We start from the raw sequence: 14,326 nt of genomic DNA on the forward strand, positions 1-14,326 counted from the left end.
TTAGACAAGACTATTTTTTTTTTTGTTGTTTTTCTTGAAATATATTGTTCATTACTGTTTCTGCTTAATTCTAACAGCCAACATGCTGTGCTGTTTTTCTTTCTTTAAGTGCATTAGTCTCAGTGATTTAACTACTGTGTGTTGTCACTTTCAGCTGAGTGAGAGACTGTGGCACGACCAGAGGAGACTGACACATCTCAACATTTTAAAGCACATCGCTCGAGGCCACAATCTCTCATTCCTGAATAATTTCTGGGGAACATTTCAGCTCCTTTGAACTGACAGATACCTTGACAGGAATCCTTGCACATAAAACAAATGTTCTCCTAAATAATTCATCCGTATAAAATAAACATTACATTACTCATATGTGCACACTGACATCCTAGAGTGGCTGGTGAATAAAAATAACTACATAGCAAATTTACTTTTCGGCAAGTGTGGCTCTCAGAATTTCTTCTGACTCTGGCGAATACCATTAATTTCATTCTGGAAGTTAGCTCATGTCAACAGGTTCTGTTGACAGGGAGAAAATAGGGGGCAGCTAAATGGATGCAGCTGGGACACAGACGAGACAGTGGTTCTGTTTTTTTTCCCCTGATTGTATCCAACAGGTGCAGTCTACAAATGCTGTGGTTACATCACCGTGAAACCCCGGTGAAAGTTGGCTGTGTGACATCTTCATGCATCAAGACATGAGCCTGGTAATAACAAATAAATAGCGGATATCCTTGAGGAAACATAGATTATTAGTCATGTGAGCTCATCATTTGCAGGGACCCACTGGAATGCCGTTGGAGTTCATCCAACCACAACATGCTTCACTTGTGGTTTGTGACATCTCAAGGATGAAACCGCCCGGGGCTGAATCAAGCGAGTTAACAACACACTGCCCGATTCATAAGAATTGCATTCATTCAGGGTGTGCTGGAGAGGGGAGAGAGAGGAAGAATGGTGGGCGGAGGGGAGAGGGACTGGCGTTAACAGGTCGGCTCTGCAGCAAGGGGGCAGAAATTCCAAGGCGGACAATGAGCTTTCTTGTTCCCATGGGCTCCTTAATGAAGGGGTGTAGCTGCGTGGGTAGAGGGTGCAGGGCAGGGCTGAGGGAGAGTGCCGACTGATAGACGTGGGAGATGGAGAAGCAGCTCATTTAGAGACAACCATGCCCTTATCTTCTCCTCATCAGCCCAGCCTGCATCTGTCAGCATCTCCTCTCCCTCCCTGGACCATTTCTCTTTCGTTTCCAGCTTCATTTCCTACCCATTGTTTTGTTCCTTTCTCATCCTAATGGGAGCAAGGGAATCATAATGGACACTCGAGTGAGCTACTGCATTGAAATAAAGTTAAAGATGAAAGGAAACTTAATGAGACTGTGCAGAGAATGGCCAGTTCTTCCAAAAATGCAAGGGTCAGTCACTTTTTTGTTTTGGATTCCCACCTCAGAAACAAATTCAAATCGGTGCACATCTAAAAAACTTGAGGGTTTCAAGCCTGAGAAACTCAGGCGGGCTATTCCTGGGAAAGAACTGAGTTTAAGTGAAGTCAACTGAACGAATGCCGCCAGTCTCCATCGAGACTAAAAATAACAGCCGGAAGAGGCCATGCCACGCCTCAGCAGCAGGCGAGTAAATCCGGGTGCCAGGAATATCCCGTATACCATCAGGGGGAGGAGAGATGCCAGGCGAGCCGGGGCCTGAGGACTGGCAGCCGACTTTGGCACAAACACAGGCAGACAGGCACCAGGCATGGAAAGCCTGCACCACAGTCATCCTCAGTGAAGCACGGCCAGCCCTGTCATCTGCCCGCTGCAATCCTATCAACTCCAATCAGCCAACACACCATGGAGATTATTTTAAAACCAATGGAGGGTTTAAGCTTTCAGAAAAATGGGTTAGGCTAACGCAAGCTGAAACTTGAGAAGAGTATATTACAACCGTTTTATGAATGAGTTATCTGCAGTACCCTCACACATCAGGAGCATTTCAACTCACCCTCCTTCTGTTTCTCATATACCACTGTCCATTTAGTTTGAGATATAAACGCTACACCAGCGTCTTAGCAGCTCCAACAGTTCAGTCAGTCAGTTCAGCCCTCAGTTCCAAGAAATCATGGATTGTAATGGCATTAAACTGGGACAGATGGCCATTTTTACCAATCTTCCCAATTTGTGATTACGTAAAGCGTCACTTCACCCAAATCACTGAGCCCCTAGTGATAGCCAGCCATGCAGATTAGTTTTAGTTTTTGAGTACAATTTAGTTTGTACTGATTGAAAAGCTCAATAGCATTGTGTCTTTCTATAAACAATGTCCTTTTTACTCTTAATTATACACAGAGATCAATGTTCACTGTTTGTGGACACAATCAAATGAAACAACACAACAGTGGAGGGTTACAGTGAAAAAACATGTTTTTTATGATTTAGGTGAAGTGACCCTTTAATACCAAGAACACCACATTGATGACAGAGGATCAAGTCTTCTCTGGATGAAGAGTTTTCAGCTGTTTATGACGCAGTTTGTGTTTAAGATCTGGAGACTGGCACCAGATTTCCACCTGGTCAGATCATCTTCAACTGTGTGATCTCAAAAAGTATTTTGTTACTCACAGCAGAGCGGTTTTAACATACAAAAGATGTGTTCGAGAGGGCTCCTCTCACTTAACAATTCTGTTTTAATGTAACTACTCCACTTCTCTAACAGATTGGGGCCAGTAGGTCAACAGTGCTCTCAAAGCAACAGTGCATTTTGCGTAAAGTGATGAGCTATCGAGTATTCACTGAAGCAAAGAGCAGCAGCCTTAATCTGAACAGGGAAGGGAGTGTTCACCCCGTTCAGGGGTCACTGCAGTGGAACAGCCCATCACAGAGCCACATCAAAGGCCTGCCAGAAATATCGATGGGTTTGGACCGAGGCCGGGAATTTCACTATGGCTATCAGTCATAGGGCGCTGCACATGAAGGAGGGGAGGAAAGACATTGAAAATAGGCTGTTGTTTACTCTTCCATATCTTCTCTTTATATTATTACAAAACTTTACACGGACAATTGCTAATCTCCACATTTAAGCGGAACATAAAGGGACAAAACAACAAAAAATAAAAAGTATTTCTCATCCAAAAGGCATAAATAATATAAAAGACAAACTTTTTTCCTTTAAAACAGATACATTCATATGAAATAATATTTTACTACTACAAAAAAATAAATAAGTCATCTAAAGAGTTTTTGATCTTTTACGAGAGTCTTCCCTCCAGTGGGATATAGTTTCAGTCTTTGAGCAACGTTTCCTCTGCTCTTTGGGTTTCCCTCCATCTGACTTTGCTCTCAGTCTCTTGCAATCTCTTTTCCCACGTCGCTCATCTCAGCTCAGTCCATCGAAAGTTAAGTGTCCTTGTCACCGTAACATGCAGTGTCTCTGACTATACCATCGCTGGTCCTCATACTTCCTCTGTGACATTTTCCACCACTGTCTCTCGTTCAGTCTCTCAGCCTGGTTTCTCTAAAGTCTCCACACTGCAGGAGAGCTTGTTTGTGTGTGGGCTGCGTTCAGACCTCCTGTGGGCTGGGCTGGATCAGCTCTCCTGCCAGGCTGCTGCTGGAGATCCACCCAGGCTTTTCGTCACAGTCCAAGTCTGGCAGGCCAAGACTCTCCCAGCACACCACAGGGCCCTCCGTGTCCACAGACTCCAGCTCCTCCTCAGCTGCACAGAGCGAGCAGGGGAGAGAGAGAGGGGGGGAGAGAGTCTTCGGTTTATACTTCATATTAAAAAAGACAAGAACAGATTCTGGAGAGGCCCACAGTGTAATTTGTGGTGATCCTGCATAGCTTGTCTGCATACAACATGCGAATTGGTAATGATATAAAAACTAGTAGGGCATGAAGAAGGACTGTCAGAGTTCGATTTCACAATAGTTTTTAACCATGAGGGTCTGGAAGTAAATGTCTTCACTTAATCACTGGGAATTTGTTTTTTAGTTCCAATGTCAATAGTTATACAATAGTTATAGTTTGACATTTTGGGAAATACGATACGTTCTTGCTCAGACTAAGATGAAAATGTTTATACCACCCAGTAATATGAAGCTATAGTTAGGTGCAGGTTAACCCGGTTCTGTCCAACGATTTAATCTTTTAAATATCACTAATTAACAACTTTGTTAAATCCGGGCAAAAAAACAAAGTTTAAAAATGTTGAAGTTTTTAGCGCTTAGTGCCAGACTTTATCTTGGCTTGCAGAAAGGACTTTCTGGAGTCTCAGTTGGCTGCCGAGCATCCTCAGGTTGAGACTTTTCCAGTCTTTTTGCTAAGCTAAGCTAACCAGTTTCTGGCTGATATGAGCGTGGTATCAATCTTCTTGGCAAGAAAGCAAATAAGTGTGCTTCCCAAAATATGGAACTATGCCTGTAACTGTCTATGGTTAAATTTACACAGTGCTATGGGGCTGATAACTAGTATACTCATATACACTGCTGTAGAGGCCGTTAGTCAGTCTGATATAATTATGTTATTCTGCGTTATTGCTACATTTATCATCAAATACTTCACTGGCGACAAGTAAGAGACGCTACCATCCAAAGATTAAAAAGTGTCGCAATGAAAAATTATTGCAATGAGAAAACATTAAAAAACAAGGGGATAATTCATCCGGGCCTAAAGTTAATCTAGTTTTTGTATCTAATTTTCTTTAGTCGTATTCTATAACCTCATGAATCAATTAATTAGTGTTTATCCAAAAATGACCTGTAATTATAGATCTAATGAAATAAAGGAAATGCATAAGCAGGGCCGAACAGGCAGTGAGAAGTTGCTCTTCTGTGGCAATTTATACTTAATTTCATCAACTGCATCAGGCAGGCAGAATCTAATGCTTTTCCTATTATCTACTGGTTCTGTATATCAGTGAGAAAACACCAGAAGGAGAGAAGAGGAGGAAAAAGGAAAAAAAAAAGTGGTGGAGGAGGAAAAAGACAAAGTTATTGGAAAGATTTTGTGGGTATAAAAATGTGTCTCACCAGTGTTGTCTGCTGGACAGTTTTCATTGTTCCCAACCAGACAGCAGGAATGCTGTGAGGGCGAGGACTCCCTGTGCTCGTCTGGCTGGTACGCTGCGTCGGCCCCCTGGTCATCACAGTGCATCTGGCTGTCGGGGCCGTGGCACTGCGACGAAACCTGGCCCAGAGGCACCATCTCCAGCCCGTCCTGCTGGCATGGCGCCACGCGATGCATTAGAGGCAGAGTGCCGCTGGAGAAAGTGCCATTGGTCTTGTTGTAACATCTGCTCAGAGACAGAGGGAGATGGAAAGAAAAGCGTTCGTTTATAAGGTGCCCGTGTGTTGCTGAGTGCTCACCCACTGAAAACTCTCAGCAGTGCTTCACAAACCGCTCTGGCTCTTCCTCTCTGCAGATATCTGTGGGTTTTCCGCCAGACACAGAAAACCCTTGTGTTAATACTCCTAACAGTGTAGAAAACAATGACAGCTCTAACACAACTGGAGCACTCTCGCACAGCTGCAAAAAGCATTTTCAACAGTGGAACCGGAGATTAAAGGTCCGGTCTCACTGCCTCTAAATAACTGTGACACATTGTGGTTTTGCTCTCCGGTGATGTTTCCAAACGCAGACAGTTACACGCAGCGAACTCCACCATGTTTCCCTGAACTCCGCTTCCCTCTATCTGTACATGATTGGACTGTGACCACACCCCCTCTTTTCCCAGCAGCCAGAGGTAAATAAACACAGGGCTCATTAGGTCTACTGGCTGGGTGCACACAGGGTAAACTGTGATGCTGGGGACCCTTAAGTACATAAACAGGACTAGCAGGAGGGGGAATGTGTGTGTGTTTGTGTGTGTGTGTGCGTTTTGCTCAGCTGCGTCTTCTAAAATATGAGTGATCTCCTTGAAATATGCATGAGGTTAATATTTTTCCGCTTTTTTAAATAAAAAAAAAAAATTGAAATCTGATTTTTTTAGTAGCAGGTTGGTGTTTCACCAAGATTTTATGTTCCTGCACACCAAAAAGTTGTTGTGCTTCCTGCTGCGGGAAGACAGTAAGATACTAATCACTGTAGTTTACAAGAAATTTGGCACTCTTGTAGACAAACAACTCAGAGAATCTTCCAGTAATAGAAAATGAGCTGTGGATTGTGCACCAGAATCCCTTAAAATAATAAATAAATGATTACACTACAGAATGCTTTTCAGGTTGTCGCACAAATTATACAAATTATATTTTCTGGAATACATATTATGGACTTTTTAAAAATACATTATACAAATAAATACCCAGATTTTCTGAAAAATACAGAGCAGAAATAATGTGTCCCAGATGTCCAGTTTATGTTTGGATTAATACGATTTCTTCCCGTACCTGTTATTGTTGCACAGGTTCTGACAGCTCATACAATCCGACGACTCTGTTTGGGGAAGAGCTGTGTACATGCCTCCACCCTGACAAGAGAACACAAACACTACATTTAGCCAAACCAAACTGTATGTGCACCTGCTGAGGGAAAATATCACACTTGGTCATTTAACACTCGTATATCATGGATGTGAATGAGTGGTCCGTTTCTAAGTTTGGAGAACTTTGTGGTGTCTGGACCGCAGAACTCACGTTATGGTGGTGGTGAGGGTGCGAGTGCTCACAGTCCCGGGTGCTGTGTGGCAGGGTGCCATCGTGGCTGTGTGGGTGGCCGGGCGAGAACAGGCTGCCGTTGCCGTTGAGCAGTGCCAAGCCGTTGGGGAGTTTGTGGTGGAGGTGATGGCACCCTTGGGGTAGGATAGGGCCACTGTGCCCGTAGCCCCCGTGGACGCCCCCATTGATGCGGCTGGAGCCAGGAAGGGTGGTGTACTCGAGAACATGGCCGTTCATCTCTGCTGGCTGGTACAGGTAGCCGGGAGGGTCATACTCTACGGAGAGAGAGGCAGAATGGTTACGACGGAGGTAGAGACTAATTTGAAAGTCTGACCTAGTTTAGTTCAAAGAATAAATATAAATAAACAAGACAAATGATGGACTAATGGCAATTTCTTTTTCACTTTTTAACCTTTTGGATATTAAATAAACTTTTGAATAATGAAAAATAATCTGAAGAAGAGCTACTTTTGTTATTTTTCAGCAGTGTATCATTTGGCATTGAAACTTTGTCATATTCTTTTGTGTCTTCTTTATCAGATATTTTAGGGTGAACGTATTTAATAATTTAGCCTCTTTTTTTAACCTTAGCAATGTTCTTGTAACGCGGCTTTTGTTAAGACATTAAACATTAAACACTGCACTTTGAGAAGACTTACTTTGTACAGTGAGAGACAGGATTTGTACCAAACTGAAGCTACAAAACTTGAACTATTTACAGATCCAAAAGCTCTGGTAAAGAGTCCATCCAACAATGGCAAACCCTTTTGCAAGCACTGTGGGATCCATATATGCTCTATGAACACTTGAAATACGCTGCACAAGCTGTCTTGGGGCCAACTATCTTTAAATATGAGAGAACTAAAATGGAGTTAACTGTTTGTGTGTGCGCCGGTGCTACAGACTGAACTACAGTAAAACTTGGTGTGAAGACAACATACGCTACATGATAGATGGTTTTTATAGATATTATTCAAAATCTCACAGTGTCAGCATAAACTGTACTTATTTTATGTTAGCTTTGGGTTTGCTTTGTCCATGAACTCACTGTGCATGTTGTTCTGCTGGCGATTCCTCCATAGACACATGGCGATAAAAGCCAGCAGGATAAGCACCATCACTCCTAAAACACAGCCCACAATCAGGTACAACAGTCCTCCTGGCGGGCTAGGTGGCTCCTGCGGTTGGGGGCCGGGTGGCGTGATGGGGTGCTGGCTGGGTGACCCCGGTGACTGACGTGCTGCAGCAGAGAGGGAGGAGGGGACATGAGGAACATTTTCTTTACCCGCTAGCAACAAAGAAAAATAACACAGTTCCAAACTATAAAATGTAAGCCATTGTTGCTGGTCTCATAAAACTCAGTACATTTATGTTGTGCAATTATGGCGATCATACCCGTCATTAAAGTTACAGCCTTCGTGGAAACATGCCTGGACTTCTGATAAAAGTGGAGGTTTGATTGATGCATGAGTCATTCCTTGTGCGGTACACCTTTGTGTTTTCTTACCTCTGGTCTCACAGATCATGACGTTGCTGTATTCGCTCTCTCCCCCATCATTAAAGCACTGCATCTTGATATCATAGGAGGTCTCAGGCTGGAGATGTCCAATCATGTGCCAGTGTTTTACACCTGAGAATGCGGAAGAGCGAGGGAGGAGGGGAAAAAAATGGAACAAAGGTGAGAAATCACTTCCTCCATGAGCCGGTGTGGACTCACATTGCTCCTAATCCTGGGTAAACACACAGTTTTTCCACTCTTTCTCTCTCATTCTCTTCAGGTATCACACTTTCATGGAGCTCATATTCCTTCCTTCTCTCATTCACCCCTCTCTCTTTTTGCTTCAGGCCCCCCACCCCCCTCCACCCTTCTCTCTTACTCCGTCAGTCCCACGAGGGCCCAGACAGTTGCTTTACTCTAGACAAGCTCCATATATGGCAGCTTCATGTTTGTCCTGGCCTGCCTCCAGTATTCACACACACACACACACACACACACACACACACACACACACACACACACACACACACACACACACACACACACACACACACACACACACACACACACACACACCTACGTGCTCTATGATCACAGATGAGGCGACAATCTACGGCATGGTAATGCTACATTTCCAACAAATGAGGCTGAAATAAGCGGCTGGTCTTGCTGTGTTTTGTTTAATATAAAGCATAATAAATCACTTTACAATGTTCTACCTCTGCCCAAGGTAGATTTTAACTGCTGTAGGAGGGAACAATAAAATAAAGCTGCTGCTAAAAGCTAAATAGACTGTGTGCTTTAAATCAGAATCAATAAAGAAGCAGACGTTTAAAACACAAAGAAATGCCAGTTTGTGCTCTATCACAGATTTCAAATATGTAGTTTTACACAAGAAGATTATCTGAGGGGAAAGTGACTTCAGCATGCATGAAGGGCAGGTACTGAACCTCAGTACTTATTGAGTACTGAGTACCAATGTGACTGTAGCACAGACAATCTAACTGCTGGGTACCGAAAGATGGCATTTAAGTGGTTTGTCAGATTAGTTTCTTCTTGTCTAGGCAAAGTTCTTATACGGCTGCTTTTGATAAGACTTTAGATGATGATGCATTTGGAAACTTTTATTTATACATGAACAAAAAAAGGGAGTTTCAAAAACGTGTTTACTTTCCCCAAGGTATAGTATCCAAAAAAGTACATTTTCAAAAGATGAAGTAAGCACAGATTTGCAGGTAAGAAAAAATCCCAACAACTTTCAAATTACTGTTAAGTTGTACGTTTTAGTAGAAAAATTCTGGTAATAATTAGTGTCGTCTATGTCTTTAAATTATAAAAAAGTGGCTTTGACGTTGGACTGGTCGAAATGTTTTTAGATGTCTAGGTTACAAATTACTGTTTTTTCAACAGCATTGAACTATAGGGATTTCAAGTAGAAGCAAGTCATGTACGGACATCTTTTCATCGCGCTCACTGGGTACCCAGCCCTGCAGACGTTTGTCCCCGACGGTGAGCAGTTTGTGGAAAACTAGTCGCTCAGATGTTAAAGAGTTGGGGCGGAGTGAAAGGACGTCCCTCCTTCCCTTCCTGTACCAGGCTCCACTGTTAGCATTCCAGCCAGCAACCTGAGCCCTTCTCCTCTGGCCGGGCTCATATTTCAGCTCTGGCACCCATTTATTAAAAACAGATTTCAGAAAGCCCTGCTGCCCAGGGACAGCACTCTCTATAAATCAAACAGCAAGAAATGCCCCTCTTCACTACACCCCACTCTTGACACTGAGTATCCATTACCCTCCCAACTCCCAGTTCATCTGCAGAGCGCGAGGCTGAACGTCCGGGACAGCACGGGGCTGTCAACAAACAATCCACCACAGCTACACACTCAATCTCCAGTGGAAACACTGACTAAAATTTGCATTTCCACTTACCTTCGACCACATCCCTTTTGTAGTCGCTGTCATTGTCGCTGTCTGTGGGCCGGTAGTAAATGTAGAAACCTTGGATTGGAGTGTTGTTGTTACTCGAAGGACTATACTGGATGGGGATGGAAAAAAGATTACGTTAGACTACAGCAATCTGGTAGGCAATTATTATACAAAGAGAGGAAATTTTCCAGCAACTAATGGCAAGGCTTGTTATCAGCAGATGTACAGGACTGCAAGCAAGACTGTGATTGCACTGTCTGTCTGAAGTTCAGAAAATAATGAGACTGTCTGAGGTTAAGTAAATGTGGGGAACTATCTGCATGCATCTGCAGCCCAAACTGCTGTGAGGAGGAGAAATGGCTTTGAAGAGAGCAGAATCAAAACGTAGACGGACAAGACCTCTTAATCTCTGTTAGAGTGGAGCTCTAATCAGCACAGCCGCTCAATTAAAGGACTGATTGAGTCTCAAGCTGCAAAAGAACCACCAGCAGCTCAAACACAGGTGAACCAGCTGTAAAAGACACTATATCACCCAAGTTATTCTGTCACTGGCTGGTTTTATGCAGTGGCCAAACGTTGAATAAAAAATAAGATAGGGGTAGGCAGGCCTTGAATATTTTATATTTGGAAGTAAGTGCACCTAAAATGTTGAACCAAGTTAGAGTTTGTCTTTTTGTGCTCTTCCAAATAAATCTGTATAAAATCTGATTGCTCATGTTTCTTGCCTAATCTGACTGCCTTTTTTCGGGATCTCAGCAATTAACTTAACAACTTGTAAATATTCCTGATAAAATGTATCTAGAAGCTTCCGCTGGTCTTCTATGGATGTTGTATATCAGTGGTGTACTTACAGTCCAGCGCAGCATGATCTGTGTGTCGCTGATGGCGTCTGTGGATGAGATGTGAGGTCCGACCACTGGACGGTCTGCGATACGCGGGCTGGCCTGTGGCACCTGGTACAGCTTCGAGGGAATGCTGTGAGGACTCTCGCCGTACATGTTAATGGCGACCACACGAAACCTGTAGGTGGAGCCTGAGAGAGAAATACAATGATAGAGGAAACGTTACAGTACAGTGTCATCATGTTAATCATATATTTTAGTCTTAGCTCAGGTTGAGAGGCACTGAAGTTTAAACAAATCCTTATTGCTTTGCTCATGGCAGAAATGATTATTTTAAATCTTATTTTGTTCTATTAGAAGTTCATTCTATATGTTATCTACTTTTTACAAATATTGTTATACAGATAATAACCAAGCTACAAAAATTATATTAAATGCATGCTTTAAACACTTTGAGACAACAGCTGTCTGTCACCAATAAATAAACTAAAAAAGAGTCACTCTGGTGTGCAGCAGTGAAAGGGTAACATTAGTCTGGATTAACGCTGACTCAAAGACTCAAATTCTACATCGAAATAATGATAAGCAAATTAGTCATATAGCGTCCCCTGATCGGTTTAGATCTGTGTTTCATTCTTACTAGGGGAAGGATCAAGAGGAAACTCTTATCTGGGCAGAGGAATCATGTCATGCTTCAGTGGACTGTAGAGAAAACTATGTGAAAGCTCACCAGGCTCTAGATTGCGAACTTCCACAGACAGCTTGAGAGGCGAGATATTATCCGCAGCCACAACCCACTCTGCACTGCGGCCGCGCCTGTACTCCACACGGAAAGCCGTGATCGGAGACCCGCCGTTGGCTCTCGGGATCCAGGTGACGTACACCGAACTTTCAGTCGCCATGGAGATGGTGGGGCGATCGGGGGCCTCGGGTACTGGGGCAGAAACAAATAAGGAACAGCGTTTGAGTCGTGCAAACAAACGAGAGCGAACTGGCAACCGTCATCACTGCATCCCAACTCATGTTAGGATGGAACAAGTTCACAGGGAAAGAAAAAATTAAAAGAATACACAGTGAAGCGGCATGCCGTGGAGCAATGTGTACTTACTGCCTGGGCTCTTAGCCACAGAGTTAGAGAGGGCAGGAGTAAGAGAGAGAGAAAAGAGGGTTAGTGAAAAGACAAATGTGAGTTTCGGAAAAGTAGGGCTGTTTGTAATGCAGGAACACACACACACACACACACACTCACTCACTCACTCACACACACACACACACACACACACACACACACACTCAGATCAGACCCTTAAGCCGTGTGCATTCTCACAGCTTTCTGCTTACAGCATCTTTCATCCAAAGAGTCATTACAGGGTGTCAACTATCGTTTCACTGTTTGTACTCCAAGGCAGAAAGAAACAAAGCAGACCCCATCTAAACATGAAGCTCTGAGATCTATTCAACACAGTCTGGTCATGAACTCAACAACTACACATCAGAAAGCCCCATAATTTCCCCAGAAACATCCCGCAGTCATTGTCTGCACACAGTCCAGCAGCTGCAGCGACAAAACAGCAGACAGTCGGAGATTGTGTCTACACCTACCTCTGTCGTGTATGACGACGCCAAAGTGTGTGTTGGGGGTTTTGTCCTCCGGAGCTTTGGGCGGCGCAGAGATGACGGGAGGCTTGGACGGATTCTTGTTGGAGGTGGTGCTCTTCTCTGAGAGAGGAAAAGGAAAAGCTGGGAATAAGAAAAACAAGGTCTAATAGGTCTTCAGGGCTATCAGTTCCACCAAAAGTACAAGGAACGGCTCCGGATGTTGGCTCTGAACTCTTAAATTTCCTACTGGTTTCCGGAGCTGTTCGGGTTTTATCAGGGTGGGTTTCAGGTTTCCATTTGACAACTCTTCAGTAAGTTAGCTGTGTTGTTGCTTGGGTGAGTGTGTGATGTTAACGTGTATCCAACTGAACCCTTTTCAGGAACAGAACCAGCACACAAAACCGCAATGCTAACTGCATTAAGAGCATCTCCAGACATGTATTAAGATACAAATTGTCTGCTTGGAACAATAATGTGTGTCTAATATGTTTTTACCACAAAAAAGTATAAGTTAGTAAAAATTTCCACATTATAATCCTTAAAAAGTACATCACATTTGCATTAATTGTATACTGGACCGGGATGGACTTCCAAACTATTTGTTATGTCACCAATCATGCTCGTAGGCCCCGTCCCTTTAAAATCTGATTTTCAGTGACCACAGAAAAACGTTTTACTTTTAGGAGATGAAAACATCCCTCTAGTGTCAAACTCTGCACAATGAAGCTCAAACATTGCACTGTAGGAACTAGAAGAAAAACAGATTTTTGAGTGGAAGGGAACTTTAAGTACAGATAAAAGAACAATCATTTTGTAGTTTATATATTTCTAATCAGAGCTGTAGCCATCACATCTTGGTTATTGTTTCTGGGTATCTGAGGTTCTTACTTATACACACTTGGTTGTTTTTAAAGGCTCATTTTGATATTTTTTAAGGGTTTGAATCGTTGTGTAGGGAGATATATTTTAAATAAAATATAACTAAACAATTAAATGAATAAATACAGACAAAATACATTCACAGACCTTACAGAGGATAAGTCAAATATGGAGGTGGTATTGTTCTCGTGAGCTTGAAGCTGCATCTGGACATAAGAGCCTGGTTGGCATTTCTTTTGGTCCAGGATCATTTTTGTAAAAGAACCACCCTTGGGATACAATCATATGTGTGGGTTTTGGCAGTATTTTACATATTTCTGACCAGGGAACATTTTGTCAACCCTGCTGTGGTATAGCATTATTGTTAGTTTTTGGAACATTTGCGGTTGTTCTTATTTTTATTTGTCTCAAAAACACGAAAAACATGCTTACAGTCATTCACTATGATTATAACACTGATCATTATGATTGTACTTTGGATTATAATTGGACAATGTGGTGGAAGTAGTTATTTAAAGGAATAATCTACCTTCAGATACAGCATATGGCTGTATATAATTCATTTTTAATCATCCAGAAGTTATGTAGTAATGAAGCATTTTATGTTTTGGTGTATTGATTTATCCTCAGCCTGTCTCATCTGCTTCTACTTCAGTTATTAATCTTCCTCAGTCCACACAAACTGAACTAATTTCATTTTGCTAAACTTGAGCCAAAAAATTAGCTTGGTTGAAAAAACTTCTTCTTCCAGAAATCACAAACATAATGTGATTATACGTGTTTGCTCTGAAGGTAGAAACACAAAGATCACAGCAAGAAGCTACAGTGCATTTTTGTACACCCCTAACTTCAAAACGCAATGTGCTTTGCATATTTTTCTAATCTCATGAGGCTATCGATGGAGAAAGAGATGTTTCTGCTTCTTCTCTGATAAATTTCTTCCTGA

At 42.6% G+C, this 14,326-nt stretch overlaps 1 protein-coding gene across 1 annotated transcript in view; it reads right to left on the reverse strand.

The window, feature by feature from the left end:
* Positions 1-2,977: 2,977 nt before the first annotated feature.
* cdon (cell adhesion associated, oncogene regulated) overlaps positions 2,978-14,326 on the reverse strand; it is a 31,622-nt gene continuing 20,273 nt past the window's right edge. Inside the window, exons 10-19 of the mRNA XM_051397833.1 lie at positions 12,505-12,621; positions 11,633-11,836; positions 10,912-11,093; positions 10,064-10,169; positions 8,145-8,267; positions 7,686-7,877; positions 6,617-6,912; positions 6,371-6,450; positions 5,015-5,277; positions 2,978-3,702 (exon numbers count right to left, since the gene is read on the reverse strand). Of these exons, the coding sequence (XP_051253793.1) occupies positions 3,548-3,702; positions 5,015-5,277; positions 6,371-6,450; positions 6,617-6,912; positions 7,686-7,877; positions 8,145-8,267; positions 10,064-10,169; positions 10,912-11,093; positions 11,633-11,836; positions 12,505-12,621 (1,718 nt within the window). The 3' untranslated portion in view covers positions 2,978-3,547. The remainder of the gene's footprint in view (positions 3,703-5,014; positions 5,278-6,370; positions 6,451-6,616; positions 6,913-7,685; positions 7,878-8,144; positions 8,268-10,063; positions 10,170-10,911; positions 11,094-11,632; positions 11,837-12,504; positions 12,622-14,326) is intronic.

Source organism: Dicentrarchus labrax, unplaced genomic scaffold (genome assembly GCF_905237075.1).
Source record: "Dicentrarchus labrax unplaced genomic scaffold, dlabrax2021, whole genome shotgun sequence".
NCBI lineage: Eukaryota > Metazoa > Chordata > Actinopteri > Moronidae > Dicentrarchus > Dicentrarchus labrax.